This window comes from Pleuronectes platessa, chromosome 23 (assembly GCF_947347685.1).
Source record: "Pleuronectes platessa chromosome 23, fPlePla1.1, whole genome shotgun sequence".
Lineage (NCBI taxonomy): Eukaryota > Metazoa > Chordata > Actinopteri > Pleuronectiformes > Pleuronectidae > Pleuronectes > Pleuronectes platessa.
This window is the reverse complement of record NC_070648.1, coordinates 4850071-4865265: the sequence shown is the minus strand read 5'-3', so window position 1 is coordinate 4865265 and position 15195 is coordinate 4850071. Positions and strand designations below refer to the sequence as shown.

General features: G+C 44.9%; 1 protein-coding gene across 1 annotated transcript in view; it reads left to right on the top strand.

The window, feature by feature from the left end:
• Positions 1–15195, top strand: part of arap2 (ArfGAP with RhoGAP domain, ankyrin repeat and PH domain 2) — a gene marked incomplete in the record, with an annotated part of 88611 nt that overhangs the window by 62525 nt on the left and 10891 nt on the right. Inside the window, 10 exon segments of the mRNA XM_053416125.1 lie at positions 1937–2039; positions 2485–2683; positions 6828–6891; positions 7274–7437; positions 8016–8228; positions 8517–8622; positions 9979–10126; positions 11547–11624; positions 14309–14383; positions 14962–15079. Of these exon segments, the coding sequence (XP_053272100.1) occupies positions 1937–2039; positions 2485–2683; positions 6828–6891; positions 7274–7437; positions 8016–8228; positions 8517–8622; positions 9979–10126; positions 11547–11624; positions 14309–14383; positions 14962–15079 (1268 nt within the window).

The window sequence follows — 15195 nt, the reverse complement described above, 5'->3', positions numbered from 1 at the left end:
CATTTTGTTTCATGCACGTCGTCACTTTATCACCTTTCACTTTCTCGTTCTCTCTCTCTCCCTCTTTCCTCTCGTGCCACCCCCTCCCTCCATCCATCTCCCTCTGGGACCCCCCCCCTCTAACAAGCGCTTGCCCACCTGCCTGCGAGGAGGAAGCAAGGAGGAAGCAGGAGGGGGGGTCACACAAGGGCACACAAACACCCGTGTCTCGCCTGTTCTCCTGACACGCGTGAGAAGAGCGCAGCCGTGACCCCCGGTGACACGCCACCTTAGACAACCGGCTCTGTAGCATTTAGAGGCCACCCCCCCCCCCCCCCCCCCCGCCGCAGCGTACCGACGGAGAAGGAGCGCTGTGTTCAAACCATTAAGAGAGTGATGCTCTGACCTCTATACCTTCACTGGGAGAGGGAGACAGAGAGAGAGAGGGGGAGGGAGGGAGACACAGACATTGAGCGACGCCGGGAGGAGAAAGACCAACAAAGATTAATAGCTGCCTTTTTGCTTCCGACAGGATGGATTTCATCTACAAGTGTGTGTATGTGTGTGTGTGTGATTCTTTTATTTGTTCAGTGTGTATATAACCTCATACCGTTCACACACACAATTTTATATTCAAATACCAGCAGGGTAAATGTTTGTATATCTACGTGACCGTATCACAATCCCTAAGCAAAGCTACTACTATAAGTTAAGGTTAATGTATTTATATATAGATTATAGAATTAGTTTTCCACTAATAATTCCAATGAAAGACAAACTGTAAGAGCATTAGGTAAAGATCTTTCCTCCATCGAGGCCCTTATGCAACCACATTGAAATTCACTGGATCCAGTTTTTGTTTTTAAGATCTGCCCAAGAATACACACACTCATACAATCCAGTCCCCTCAATATGCCACATTATTTCCAACCAGATCCATGAAAAAGGGTCCGGATAGATATTCTTAATAAAAGCCTTTAATACATTTGTGCTGAGAGGATAACATGAAACATTTTTTTATACGAGCTCCATGTGAAGGTGAAAAGAAAATGGAATAAAATCTATTGTTAGATTTTCGGGGTTGAATTGATACAAAATGTGTGAGTGAGTCAGTGGAATCTCTGGTTTTTAAAGTTGCACCTTGGCCACAGTTTGTATTAAACAAAGATTTGAGTCATATCCCTCCTCTGAACTCTGGAGCAGATGTGCTCTCTATTCACCGTTCTCTTTATGTGGATAAACAAAACGCTAACACAACGAACATCTCCTCTGTGTGCGACTGTGTGAAAGTGTGCGTCTCTCCTGCTCCTCTGTAGTTCGGTTTCCTGACACTTCAGTGGAGATCAGTAGCCAAACCACTGTAGTTGTACTGGGAAGTCTCCTGGTGTAAATCCATGTAATTGTGCAAGTGTGAACAGAATATTACTGAAGAAGAATATATTGTCCAGTGACCCTGATCATACAAGTCGGTCCTATGTGGTGTTTTGAACCTGCAGGCGGCAACAACACACTTTCTGATGCTTAGTCGACAGGAAATTTAAAGAAGTGGGTCTCTTCCTCCAAACTAAATTGCCCCTGATGGTTGTTTCTCTTGTAATATATCTCGATTAAATTTTCAAGATGTTTAGCAGCCGTGGACAAAGGCGAGGACATTTTAGTTTGGCACGTGGCCTTTCTGCGAACATGGAGGAGGCGGGGTTTATGACCTACAATGCCCCCTAGCCACCAGGGGGTGATCAACTTGTTTTGGCTTCACTTATGTGGCGTTGTCATGTCATCCATGTTTATATACACACTCTTATGATCAAGAATTGCGGTACATTCATTTCTGCAAGTTTGCTTTGTCGCTTGAAAGTATAAACTGTGTGTATCCGTGTTTTCATTGTGTGTTCCTGCTTGTGCATGAGTTCCCCCCCCACTGCAGATGTTCACCGGTGATCTTGTGCGTCTGTGGCAGGGCCGTGTTTACCATGGAGCTGTACCTGCAGACGGAGAGGGTCCTGACTGTCGGCGCCGAGACGCAGGAGACGCAGCACGACTGGACCCAGGCGCTGACAAAGGTGACAGACTTTGCATAAAACACACAAACTCACACACTCACACACTCGCTGCCATTGTTTCTCTGTGTAAGTTTGTTTCTCACTTAAAGTTTCAAAGGGAGGAACTGTGTGAAAGTGTAGAGCTCCACCTTGTACTTTTATATTCGCTGCTTTGCAACACACTGTCCCCCAGTGAGCCCCTGGGCTTTTTCCAAATAAGACAAAGGGTCCTGCTGTCTCTGCCCCCCCACGCCCACAGGATCTCGTTATAACACCCAACATACATATGTCCCCGATTCCCCTTTTCTCCTTAACCCCGGCATAGATAGTGGCAAAGGTTTACGCCTCGGAGAAGAAAGCTGCACCTGCTGTTGTGTCTTCGCGAGGTGGAGGTGATAAAGTTCCTCGTTGTGTACTTGTGAAAAGTTTTTCATTTCCCTGTGCGTCCACTGTTTGTCCCCTGCAGTGCTTCGTCCCATCTAAAGTGGAGGGCCTGGTGCAGAGGGACAGCGAGCTGATCGGCCGGCTCTACTACAAGGAGGGCCACGACCTGTACTACTGGAGGAAGGGCTGGTTCATGCTGGAGGGATCGGCCCTGCACTTCAGCTCGGGGGACGAGGAGGACGAGGAGGAGGTGCTTCATCTCAAACGGCTGCAGGAGCTCAGTAAGAGGGTTTCTCCTTTTTGTTCTTCTTCTGCAGACGGACTCGTAGTGATTGGAGCGCAGGGAAAGGGCGAGATAATGGAGATCTTGGTCGTGAGGTTAAAGTTCAACAGATTTAATGTAACATTGTGAGAAGCAGCATTTATTTTTGGATATTGATGAAAAAAATCGGGTAAATCAGTAAATGCAATTTCGTGCAAATCCATAGAAAAATCTGAATTTTGTGAATTTAAATATGTTTTTTCAAGTGGAATGGTTTTGTCCAAAAACTGTTCGATCCAAGGAAAACAAATATATCTTCTGACTTTTTTAAATATCAGTGCAAAGTTAAAAAGTTCCATTAAAACGCAACACAACTCCCACAACTTGTCAACGTGTGTTTGCAAAAGCAGCTAATCCGTCTTTTTGTTATCAGCCGTCTTCTCACACACTCTCCTGACAGGCTCTCTCCTTTTCTCTGATTGTTCCCCCCCCCTGCTCGTCGTGTCAGTCTGTGACAGACGCTAATGTTTGGTTGGCTTGACAGAAGATTCTGTCCGAAGTCAGTTTCAACACTGAAGACGTCTAGAGACAGTTTTTCCTCTTCTCCTGGATTTGCTTCCTCCCCGGCAGCAAAATACAACCTTAGATATTTAGAAAGAGGTTAAAACTCTGGTAATTGACTATTTAGAGAAACAAAGAAACAAGCTAGTCTGCTAAATGTCCAAAAGCAGTTCTCTTAAATTAAATCAAGCATCACAAGTGGGAGGTATTGAAAGGCCGGTGAATCGGGCCGCAGCCGCCATCAGGGACGAAAGGCTCCGAAGTCCACGCATACTTTGGCAGATGATAAAGATTCGGGCATGTTTCAGTCGATTACACAAGTATGGCGTGTGAACAGAAGGGGGGGGGGTGCAGAATCATCAGATCTTTTTTAATCCATTTACAGCTCCACGTGGATCAAATTGCGCAAAGTGAACCCCCGTCCACTCACCTCAGGCAGGAAGACGGACTGGTTTCTCTCAAAGCATGTTTGTCACAGCCAGGGAGCCGATGGCGCCAGAAGGACCTGTGTTTTGTTTGGGGGGGGGGGTGTTCTGGAGCGCTGAAAGGATTCCTTTAGGATTCAGAGTCTGTGACACGGGATTAACTGTTATTTCCTCTAACGGTGACACCGCCACATGAAAGGTGGCCCCGCGTCGCGCCGAGGGATTAGATAAATTCACTTTTCAATTAAAAGTCGCTACATGTTTCCCACATGCATCAGGAGTTTATTGTCAGTCTGTTCCTGTTCCCTCAGGCGGCGACAGGAAGTGAGTGATCACTTCAAAATCTGGTTCCTTTTTTTTTTATCTTATCCTTAATTGCCTTGTCTGTCGTTTATTGTTTTGTTGTCTTCAACCCAACAACTAGGACACTTTTGTTACCGCCTTAAGCACCAGTTCAAAACATTTTGTTTATCCGTGTCAATTGTTCAATATTCATTTCTCTCTGGGCTGCGTAGCACTTTGAAACTTTGTTTTTGGAAAGTGCTGTATTAAGAAATAAAAAAAAGGAGGAAGAATCTCCAAAGAGCGAGGGGGCACCACTTCCTGGGGCCTTGAGAGAGGAGGGATCTCTTTGTGAAGACGTCTGCCGCACAAATAACTGGATCCACAGTAAAACGAGTGGATAGTGACAGATACAGTTGGATCATCATTAACCTGTCACCGAGCACAGATCAGACCTTCCCACCCGGAGACAAGCGCCTTAGCTGTGAGCTCATTCAGCGCAATGTCCTCAGTGGATTTCACTTAAGGCAGCGGAGAGAGAGAAAGACTCATTTGAAAAGGTCCAGGACATGGATAGAGGACATCAGGTGAACAGGTGGTCCCTCATGTGTGGACCAGGACACGTGCATCCCCAGACCAGTTCCTTATGTGGTCTGATGGATCTGAAATGCATCCTCAGTCCATCTTGATGCGTTTAGATATGTACTTAGAGCTTTCCACTTGAGATTGAACCATTTGATACAAAAGACTTTTCAAAATAAGACAGCTTTTAGATTTTAGAATGGTGAAACCCTGATCCCTGGATGTGTGAAAGTGGATGTAGTGAAAGATGTGGTAATGATCGACTTTGAAAAATAGTTTTAACTTTGTATTCGTAATAAAAACGTTATGGAAGGTTAAATCTTCTTTCAGGTATAACCTTAGTATTTTAGCCTTTGCCTTTGGAGACATTAATAAATGTGTATTTCCAATTTCTGAGATTTTTAATTGAAAGTGAGGGATTAAGTTCTGTTATATAAATAGTAATACTGACCTCTAAAATTCAGTATTTGTGTCACATCTTAACATTTCCGACCAAATATATAAAAGTCGCTATCGCACTTACAAAAATAAATTCACCAGGTTCCCACCCATGACCTTTGGATCATTAGAGACAGATGTTGCTCACTGAACTGTCTCTGCTGCTCTGGTTTATTTATTCAGAGTTTATCACATCGCTGCTGTGTAAAGAAAACTTAATACCTCAATCCCCCTGTTTGTTAGAAAGAGAAATACATAATGAAAATCTCTTAGAGGAACGCCCAGTACAAATTATGAAGAGAACAAGGCCGCTGACTCGGTTCCTTATCACACAAGCATATTAAGTGATTAAAAAACAAAAAAATCCCAGTGAGCTGTAAGATGGATAAAAGGGCTTTTTGTTGTGTGTTTGTTCAAACCACAACGACAAGTGTTTTGCATTTACCTGATAACACAGTTAATAAACCTCTCTCATGTCGGCTCTCTGTTTTTTCTTCTCTGGTTGTTTTTATCCGAATGAAACGCCGTGCCCTTGAAAATCTGCCCAAGAAAATAAAAAAAAAGCTAATTATTTGTTAAGAGAGACTTTGGGGAATTCATGTTTTTGCCGTTTAGCTCAAAAAACACAAAGGCTTTGTTCGCCAAAACACCAGAGTTGTAATGTTTTTTTTGTTTTTTTTGTGTGTGTTTGTGCCAGTCCTCCCGTTCTCTTTTGTGACAACAATCAAATTAAAAGTTCTGTCGGTGGAGATTATCAACACGTGTGTTTATTAAAGAAGCACGTGTAGAGGTGGTGGGGTTTGATGGAGGAAACTGAAAAGGTGAGACGATCCAGTTCAGAAAGCGAGGAAAGAAAATCAAAATTTAAATGTAGAGGTGATAATCCAAGTTCAGGGGAAGTCGGGTAAATATGGAGCCACCAAAGTTATCTCAGCTAAATTCAATAATTAATCTGTTATATCTTGTTTCTTTAACCCAGACAAAGAAAAGAGTAAAAGAGACGTGTTAAGGTTTAAGCCGAGTTAATTAGCAGACATACAAATTTAACCTCTCCTGGCAAGTAAGCTAATAAGTGTATTTCCATAAATATTGAATCAATCTCCAACCCTGGTAAAAAACCTTACATCATTCCTCTTACATTCTGCACAGGTAATTATTTAATGAGGTAACAATTCCCCATCAAAACACTGTTATTTTAACTGGAGTCTGTTTACTTAAGACAACCAGAGAGATTTTGAGGATGATGAAAGAGCCAGATGTCGTCGCAGAGAGATTTGTGACTCGTCTCTTTTTTTTTTCCTGTACTTGTTTTGCGTGTGATTGTCTCCACGATCCAAGCAGCTGCTTGAACCCACAGACGAGTTCACAGTGGAGCTCAGGTTCCTTGAATCCTTGTGCTGTTGTTTCAATTTGAAAGGATGGAGGATGTTGAAAACTTATAACAGACTTTTGACACGTGTGTTTATGCACTTTTACTAAGTCAGTGACGCAAAACCAGAAACACTATGAGCTCCATGTGCACGGCCCTGTACTGTCCACTCACTCCTCCTCCCTCAGCTTGTCTGCACATTTTAAAGTAATCACACATGTCTAAACGTGTTTTGTGCAGTGTGTTATTTGCCTTAGAAACATAAACGAATGCTACATGAGAGATCAGAGACCTTTCGGGTGACGGTGGGTAACGAATTCATCGCCTTCCACGTTTCACGGCAAAAAAGAGATGGAACATGGAGAATGTCAAATCTAACCTGCCTCCCGATGCGTCACGGTGCACGAGCACGGGAACGCGTTGCTCTTTTGAACGTGCACCGTTTTGCAAGACTGCATTCACCACAGCTCGCCGCTCTCTCTGTTTGTTTCTCTCTCCTCCCTCAGCCGTCTCCACGCACACCGAGGGTGAGGAGAAGATCCAGGTCCTGCTGATGGTGGAGGGTGGAAGGTACGTCACTCAATGGAAATATAAAAAAACGCCCCAAAAAAAGAAAGGTGTGCTAATTGGCACCGTGCTTGGGATACAGCGGGTCCATGCATTATGCAGCGGCTTTGATTCTGCCCTTGTCTTGTTAGTCCGAATGCGCTTCTCCCAACAAGACTTTGTGCTTACTCGGTTAATTGCTATTTGTCAGTGTGCGTTTTTGATCAAACCTCAAGGGGGGAAAACGCCGGTTGTTGATGGGCGTGTGTTCAGTGGAGGTGCTTTGGAATCTCCTTTTAATCTTGTTGGTTGACTTTCCAAACACACAAACACTTAATAACAAACCCCATGTTGTCACAGGAGTGTTATTAATGATGTTTGTTTCTTTTTCCTTTTTCTTTAACAGAACCGTTTACATCCACGGCTTCAACCGGACGGACTTTGACCTGTGGCACTCGGCCATCACTCTGGCGGCGGGCACGGACGGCAAAGCCCTCGGCGACCAGCAGCTGACCAAAAATGGAGTTCCCATCGCGGTGGACAGCTGCCTCGCCTTCGTCACTCAGTATGGTGAGTCGCTTTTTGAATGCATGTGCGGGGGGAAGAAAAGTTTTATCGAGGAAAGGAAGTTCAGCTGGTCTGTTATTAGGATTTTGCAGATTCTACACATTAGGGGATATATAATTATATTAACAATAATAATGATAGTCAAATATATCTCACATCATAAATATACACTATTAATCAAAGCCCTCTTGTGCTAATGTGATCATTTGGAGGCAGAGTTGTTCAGTAGCGATCGTGGATGGAGCCGCGATATCAAGACACGTGCTCGACCAATCACGAGTCAGTCTCAGCTGTCCATCATCAAGTTTCCCCTCATTTTTATACCAGCAAATATCTAATCAAAACAAAAACTTACTCTACAGATCAACATGAATCAGATCATTTATTTGATAAAAATTTAGATTATTTTCAGGCCCATGTCTCGTCTGCTAACATGGAGGAGGCAGGGTTTATTCCCTTTACTGCAGACAGCCAGCAGGGGGCGATCAAGACACCTTGGCTTCACTTTCATACGCTCCATCTTTACAAACAGTCTTTGGTATTAACGGTTATTTATTGTTTTGTCTTGACCTTCCCACCAGGTCTGTGCCAGGAGGGGATCTACCAGAGGCCCGGGGAACCTGCTCGAGTTGCCCTCCTCCTGCAGGACTTCACCTGCAACGCCCGCGATGTGAAGCTGAGGGAGAAGGAGCACCAGCTGGAGGACGTGACGGACACCCTGAAGAGCTTCCTGTCCCAAGGAGAGGACGCACTGCTGACCAAGGAGCTCTATCCGTACTGGGTGTCCGCTCTAGGTACCATAGGTCAACATGAACAAGTCGAAATATGCTAGTGTTACAGGACGAGTGGGGTGTGGCTATAGTCTGGTGATGTTTGTGGCTCTACAATATTCAGGGGCTTCAGGGCGGCGGAGACAGGGCTTCATTAAAGGAGATGAAAAAGAAAACACTTGCATTTGCTCTACATAGAAACCGTAAAAGGACAGTGTGACCCTCGTGTGTGTGCGGCCACGTCTCAGTGTGTGGTTTGCTGTGTTTGTGGAGTGGTTCTCGTAATGTGCGTTTTTTTTCTTTTCTTTATAGACGAGAAGGACGAGAGGCAGCGAGTGAAGAAGTACTCGACTTTCATAGAGAGCTTGCCGAAGATAAACAGGTCGACCCTGGAAGCTCTGCTGCAACATCTGTACAGGTACACACACACACACACAAACAAACACACACACACACACACACACACAAGTCAGGCTTTTTCAAAGTCCATGTTTGAGTTAAGTGGGTTTAAACAATAAAAACAGGACTTCTTCTACAACTTACCTTGGCGTTATGGACCCTGGCCTCCGGGTTCTGTGTGTAGAGCTCTCAAGCTTGATTGCTTTCTTTCTCTGTATCTATGTGTAGCTGGATTTCTCTCTCTCTCTCTCTCTCTCTCTGCCTTTTTGTATCTTTGTCTGGTCGGTTTATTGCTCGGCTGTTTCCAGCCGCTGGTCCTTGGTTCTTTGTTTGACGTGATCACACAGCTTCTTTGTTTTGTAATGGACCTTGGACTCGGAGCCTGGCTCTGTTGGTTTCCAGTATGAAAACCCTTGTATTCGATAATTCAAACTTTCAGGACCGATTTCAGGTTTAAGCAATAAAATGAAATAAAACACAGGCTTCATCTCCGACAATGTTACATTTGATTTATACAAGGACGAGTACTAATGTCAAGTACTGCGCCTGAAGTTGGTGATGTGGCTGGTAATACTGCGACTAAATGAATTGCAATGTGAGACCAAAACAGCAGCAAATGCAGATAATAAAACATGACCCTTGGTTCGGACCACGTGCTGGACTTTGTTGAAAACTCTCAAAGTCCAAATCCATCAGCTCAGCCACTGCACATTTGAAACCCAATAGGATATAAGAACTTAACAAATTCTACTTCAGAAATCTCTTTGGTAAAATGTCTTGTCACCTGCTGATTCGCCTGTTGCCCCCCCTCTCCTCTCACAATGACCCACACGCCCTGCTGTTGCATGTTCTATTCATTTCTAATATTCTGAGGATTACCATTGGATTTAATCGAGTGGCTCATTATTAAAAAAACTTGTGTTTGGGACTTCAGCTGTGCTTGCTCATTACCCAAGAGGCTCAGTGGGCTATTTTTCTAATTTTCTTTTGAAAACAGTTTGGATTAGTTCTCAAGCAGAGTGTTACTTGAACTGTTAATATTGGGAACAGGCAGGTTTGTCTTGTTATGCCTCAGGGACTGGAGGATTTATGTTTTCATGTTGTTCATCCATCTATTCGCCCGTCCTTGTGTTGGGGACATTAAATCTTTAAGAACAACTTGAAGGAGTTTCTGCAAACTTAGTAGAAATGTTCACTGAGACTCACCAATGAACTGAATTGATTTAGGTGGTCAAAGGTCAAGGTCATGGGCCGACAGAGGACAGTTGACATTCAGCAGCTTCATGATCTCGATACAAATCATAAGACTTTATTGCCCCTTTGTTGAATTTGCACTTATTTTTCTCTTTTCTCCCTAAACGTCCCTGTGCTTCAGGATTCACCAGTGCTCCCACCTCAACCACATGCCCAGCGACAAACTGGCCAGCGTCTTCTCCTCCTGCCTGTTCCAGACCCGGGGACAAACCCCGCAGGAGAGTGGCGTGGTCCGCGACCTCATCAACAACTACATCCCCCTCTTCAATGTAAGTCCTGATGAACTGCTCCCCCCCCCCCCCCCCCCCGCCTTGTGACAGCACTCCGAGTGGAGAGGAGCTGGTTGGGAAACAATGAGGGCTGAAAGGAACGTGGTTATATCCTCCACCTGCAAGTTGGATAACATTACATTTATATTCCATGTATAAATATATAAATATATATTCTAAAAAAGTTGGTATACTTGAAACTTTCAGAATCAGCAGCCGGATATTGACAGCGGTGTCCTTGCTGACAGATGGAACACATTTCCAAAAAGCTGATTTTATTAAAAAACTGGTCAAAGAGAACACCTAGACTTTTGTCTAGGACATTTTTTTCGCCTGAGGGGGAAGAAGGTTTATGACTCTGTTCTATATGTGAGGAGCCATTTTGAAAAGGGAAAAATATAACATTGGGAAAATCAGATTTTTTTATTCTCCCGACGTCAGGGATGTGTGAATTAGTTTGCTTGTTTTTCGCCTCAATAAAAAACTTAGCTAACTTCCGTCCATCCAGTACATCGATGTAATAAGCATGTCATTCAAATCAATGATCAATAATTGATATTATATTATATTATACTATATTGCACACAGAATCTAAACCAGGCATTATTTCCACGTCTATACTTCAGAGAAGAACTGTTGTTGCCAAATCTCCACAATAGACTTGACTTTGCTGATGGGGGGGGGGGGGGATCAGTGTTACCCTTGGAGAGCTGCCTGGATTACGGGACGCGCAGGAGCCGCTAATTCCCGGCGGAACGCCCGGATCCCTCTTGTCCCGGCGTCAAAGCCGGTTTCAGGGACGCCGCCGCTGCTCGCATGACAAATAGCCAGTAAGCTCGACCGGGTACGAGCCCAATAGAGAGTGAGACGACTCGCTAATCACGGCTCCGGCTCTGGATTCCGTGGACGAGGCCTATTATCAGCTGTAAACACACATACACACACATCATGAGTTTGTTCCTCTCCTCCCAGTCTTCCCTGCCATTCGTATATTCTCGAACAAAGCAAATTGTTCTCTGAAAACTGATGATGTTAAAAAAAAGTTGGAATCATTTTTTTTAGAAAAGTCATTTCCCACACAGTGAGTTTTGTGAAAGAGAAGCGACTTCCCCCCCCCGTGTATCAAACGCCTCACGGCTAAGTTCCTCCTTCCCAACGCACTTCAGAAATAGTCAGCCGTTTGGCATAACCCTTATATCATCACCGGAAGTGGTTTTATAATTCCATCAAGAAGCCCAAGTGTTTTTCTCAAGTGTTGTTCACCGGATCAGAAAGTTTCTTTTTAGCTGGAGGTTGAATTAAAGTCTTGTGTGTGTGTGTGTGTGTGTGTGTGTGTGTGTGTGTGTGTGTGTGTGTGTGTGTGTGTGTGTGTGTGTGTGTGTGTGTGTGTGTGTGTGTGTTTTTGTGCCGTTTCCAACAGGTCAATGAAGAGCAGGTGCAACAGATGGAGAGAGAGAACAGCTTCATCACACGCTGGAACGATAAGAAGGACACCACGGTGAGTCCACCCCGCGGCACCCCGAATGGAAATCACCTGCGGGGCTGATGGGGCCGCTTGTGTGGGCTTGTGTCTGCTCGTATTGATTTGCCTGCGTGCGTCTGGGTCTCTCAAATCAGGGATTCATTTGAGCAGTTTTTCTGGCAAACACCGAAGGTCGTGGGGGGGGGGGGTTTGTATGGGGAAGGCGGCGGAGGAGGCGGGTGAGGGGGAAAAAGGGCTTTGTGCCTGTTAACCTTTACGCCAGGTACTTTACGCCTGGACGCCTCAGCCAAGAAAAACATTCGGCTTAGGTAACTGGTTGTGCTATTGTTGGAATCTGAAGTAAGTTGTCGAATAGCACGCCCCCCCCCCCCCTTCCCCTCTCTACCTGTCCGTTGACATTTAGAACATGTCCGCCGCTGTGGGGGCAGGAGGGTTACTCAGTGGAAAACCAAATGCTATTATAAAGCTGTCGGACATGAAATTAGAATTTTTTCGCATCCTGGACAACTACGGACAACAACAAAAAAGCTTGGACTTTCTTTTTCATTATTTTGGGGATAGTTTAAGAAATATAAAGCCTGCATCTATATTGGTCTGGGGTTCAGGTTTATATGATACATTATGTAAAAACCTTAGATCAGAAGCTTCTTTATGTAATTGAGACGTAGGGATAACGTAAAGTTCAGCTTTTTGGTGTGGGTTTTAAAAAAAATAGAGCAAAACTACATTTTCTTATTCGACTGATTAATAACTAATGGATTCCACAGTTCTAGCTCTAGAGGTTTGTTGAGGCTGAGCTATCTCCTCTCAGTCCCTTCTCTTCTTCTTTCAGCCTCGTCCAACAAGGACAAACCACAAAATAACTTCCCCCTGTTTGTTCCCGTTGCCAGTAGCTTCCTTTCTCAGACTCCCGGACTTCCTCTGAACACTGAGTTTCTTTTTTTATCTGAAGCACATGAAGCTTCTCCCCCGACTGCCTCCTGGATATCTCTGCCAAAGGCTCCGTCATCCTCCCAATCGCTGTCCCATTTGTCTCCATTACGGCCGCTCCAATTCCCCCCCCCCCCCTGCCAAACCAATCATTGCTGGTGGATGTGAAAGCAGCACCGGTAGCAGGACCCTGTAGAATGTGGTTGTTACCAGACCACGGCGGTAGGAGGTTGAGGTGCAGGTCACAGCTTTGTCCAACAATCGGTTCTTGGCTCTGAACCTGAATATCAAGGATGCACTGTGGACATCTACAGGAAGCTTGTTTCAGAGGTGGCGGCCCCTGCAGGTGAAAGTTCAGACCTCATCCGCTTCCTTGGCGAGGCGGAGAACGACCCGGACCCCTCTCACGACTCGGGGGAGTAAATGAATCAGTGATATAATGAGGTGTAAGGGAATGTCATGCCTTGCAAGTTAGGAGTGGCACTACAGAATCAATACGTGCATTTACAGCCAGGCTGAGTGGAGGGAGGGTTTGTCTTGGGCAGCTGTACATTTCTCTCACATTTTGTTGCTTCTCCACAAAGTGTGGTTATTTCCTGTCCGTCTGTTTGAGTCCACAAACACCATGTTTGTAAAGTGCGCCCGGTCGTCCTCCCGTCTCACAACAATGAAATGGAAAGACGGAAAGTGTTCCCTGTCCGTCTGTGACATTTTCACAAATCACAGCTTTGGCCGGTTTGAATGACTGTAATTTCGGAGTCCTTTCGGGGCCGAGCGAGTCAGAAGTGGCCTCCTCCCTCTAATCATGCGCTAGTTCTCCCTGATGAAGCCAGTAATGGACTTCTGTTCAGCCGCACGTTAAAATAACAAGGGAAAAGTAACTGTAAAGTCCAGATCGACAGAGGAACCTTCTCCTGTTCACTTAGCTGTTCATGTTCCAGCTTAGCACTCACCTCGGTCTACCAGCTGTTTGAACTTGGTTTCATCTAAAGTGAAATTATAACTCACTTGCTGAAAATGTCACAAAAAACTCATGTTTTAATTGGAATATAAATATTTGTTAATTTGTACTTTTAGTGAGATTTTAACCTGAATGTCTGGTAGAAAAGGTTTAAGTTTTAATCGTACAGATATTCATCTGTGTCAGTTATCTGGAGGTGAACAAATTTAACATTTAAATCCCAATATTAGGAGGATAATCTCTTTTTTTAACTCGATAACCTTTCAATAACTATCAGTCATTCTCAAGGAAGCAATTTGAGAGTATGATGGTTTAACTTTTGAGGTTAATGCCACTGTGGTTCAGAATCTGCAGGAAGTTGTTTTTCTTGGCTCCTTCCAGACTCTTTCTCTCCTCCTTCACGTTTTCTTATCGACCGTGAGCATTTTGTCGAGGCCTGCGAGTCTCCAAAAACATTTTTAAACTGCCCCCACACTTAAAGTTAACACCTGTGGAAAGCCTCTCAGTCTCGGAGCAGGTGAAACACGCGCCTCCACCTCTCCGGTGCTGCCGTCTCGCACGTGTTCTCTTTATTTAGTCGGGTTTTGCATTCCATTATCGCTGCTGGGTTTCACTTTGCCTCCAGCGCCGACAACGACCTTTACTTTCCACCAATCCTCCAAACACTTCTCTCCACTTTTTCTCCATTTGGATTCCTGCCACACCGGAGCCAGGAACTCAGAAGAGAAAAGCCAATTAATCCAGCTGCATTGTTTTTTTGTAATCCAACTGATCTCTCTTTCTTTTTCTCTTCCTTTTACTCTCTCAGTTCTCTCCAGCTGGGGACCTGATCTTCGAGGTGTACCTGGAGAAGAGAGCGCCGGAGAACTGCTGTTTAATCAAGGTATAAGTGTGTGTCTGCGTGTGTGTGTATTAAAGTGTGGGTTCGTACTCTCGGTGCGGGCACGTGCCTCTCCGAGTACGCCCGCTTTCCCAAAGGCCCCTTTGCGGGGGGAGGTGAAATAAGAGCGAGGGATGAGGGCGGGCGGGAACGAGAGGTGGAGAGGTTGATAGAAAAGGGCAGAGACATTTGTGCTTTAACCCCGCCCGGGGATTATCACCGGAGAAATAAATCAAAAGCAAACCAATCAGAGAAATGTCTGATTTAATTGTGTGAGTAATCACAGTTTACGAGGCACAGGGGTCGCTGCAGGTTGCAGATTCCATTGGCCAGTTGAATAGGGGCGGGGTTAAAGAGGATCCCTGTGGAATAAGGCCGAACATTTGCTTGGTTCAATCCTGTTCAGGTAAAGGTAATAACGGAGGAAGTTAGAATTTAATCAGCGCACTGTGCACGTGGCTGCGAGTCAAACATCCGCAATAAACGAGATCGGCTCCTCGAAGGAAGAGTTGAGGGGCAGAGGAATCGATCTCAGCTCTTTTATTTTCTAGATGTTTGATATCTGCTGTGGTTCTCTGTAGGTCTCTCCCAGCATGAGGTCCGCGGAGCTCGTGGAAACCGCGTTGAGCATGAGGAGCGTCCCCTGCAGCGCCGAGGACCTCTGGACCACCTTTGAGGTCATCGAGAACGGAGAGCTAGGTAGGAAGGAGCCCAGGAGACCTCTAAGCATACGCAAGATAACTCTCAGAGAGGATTAGCAAAATGAGAAAGTATATTTCTACTGCAAATGTTATTTTTATTGGATTTTTTCCAGA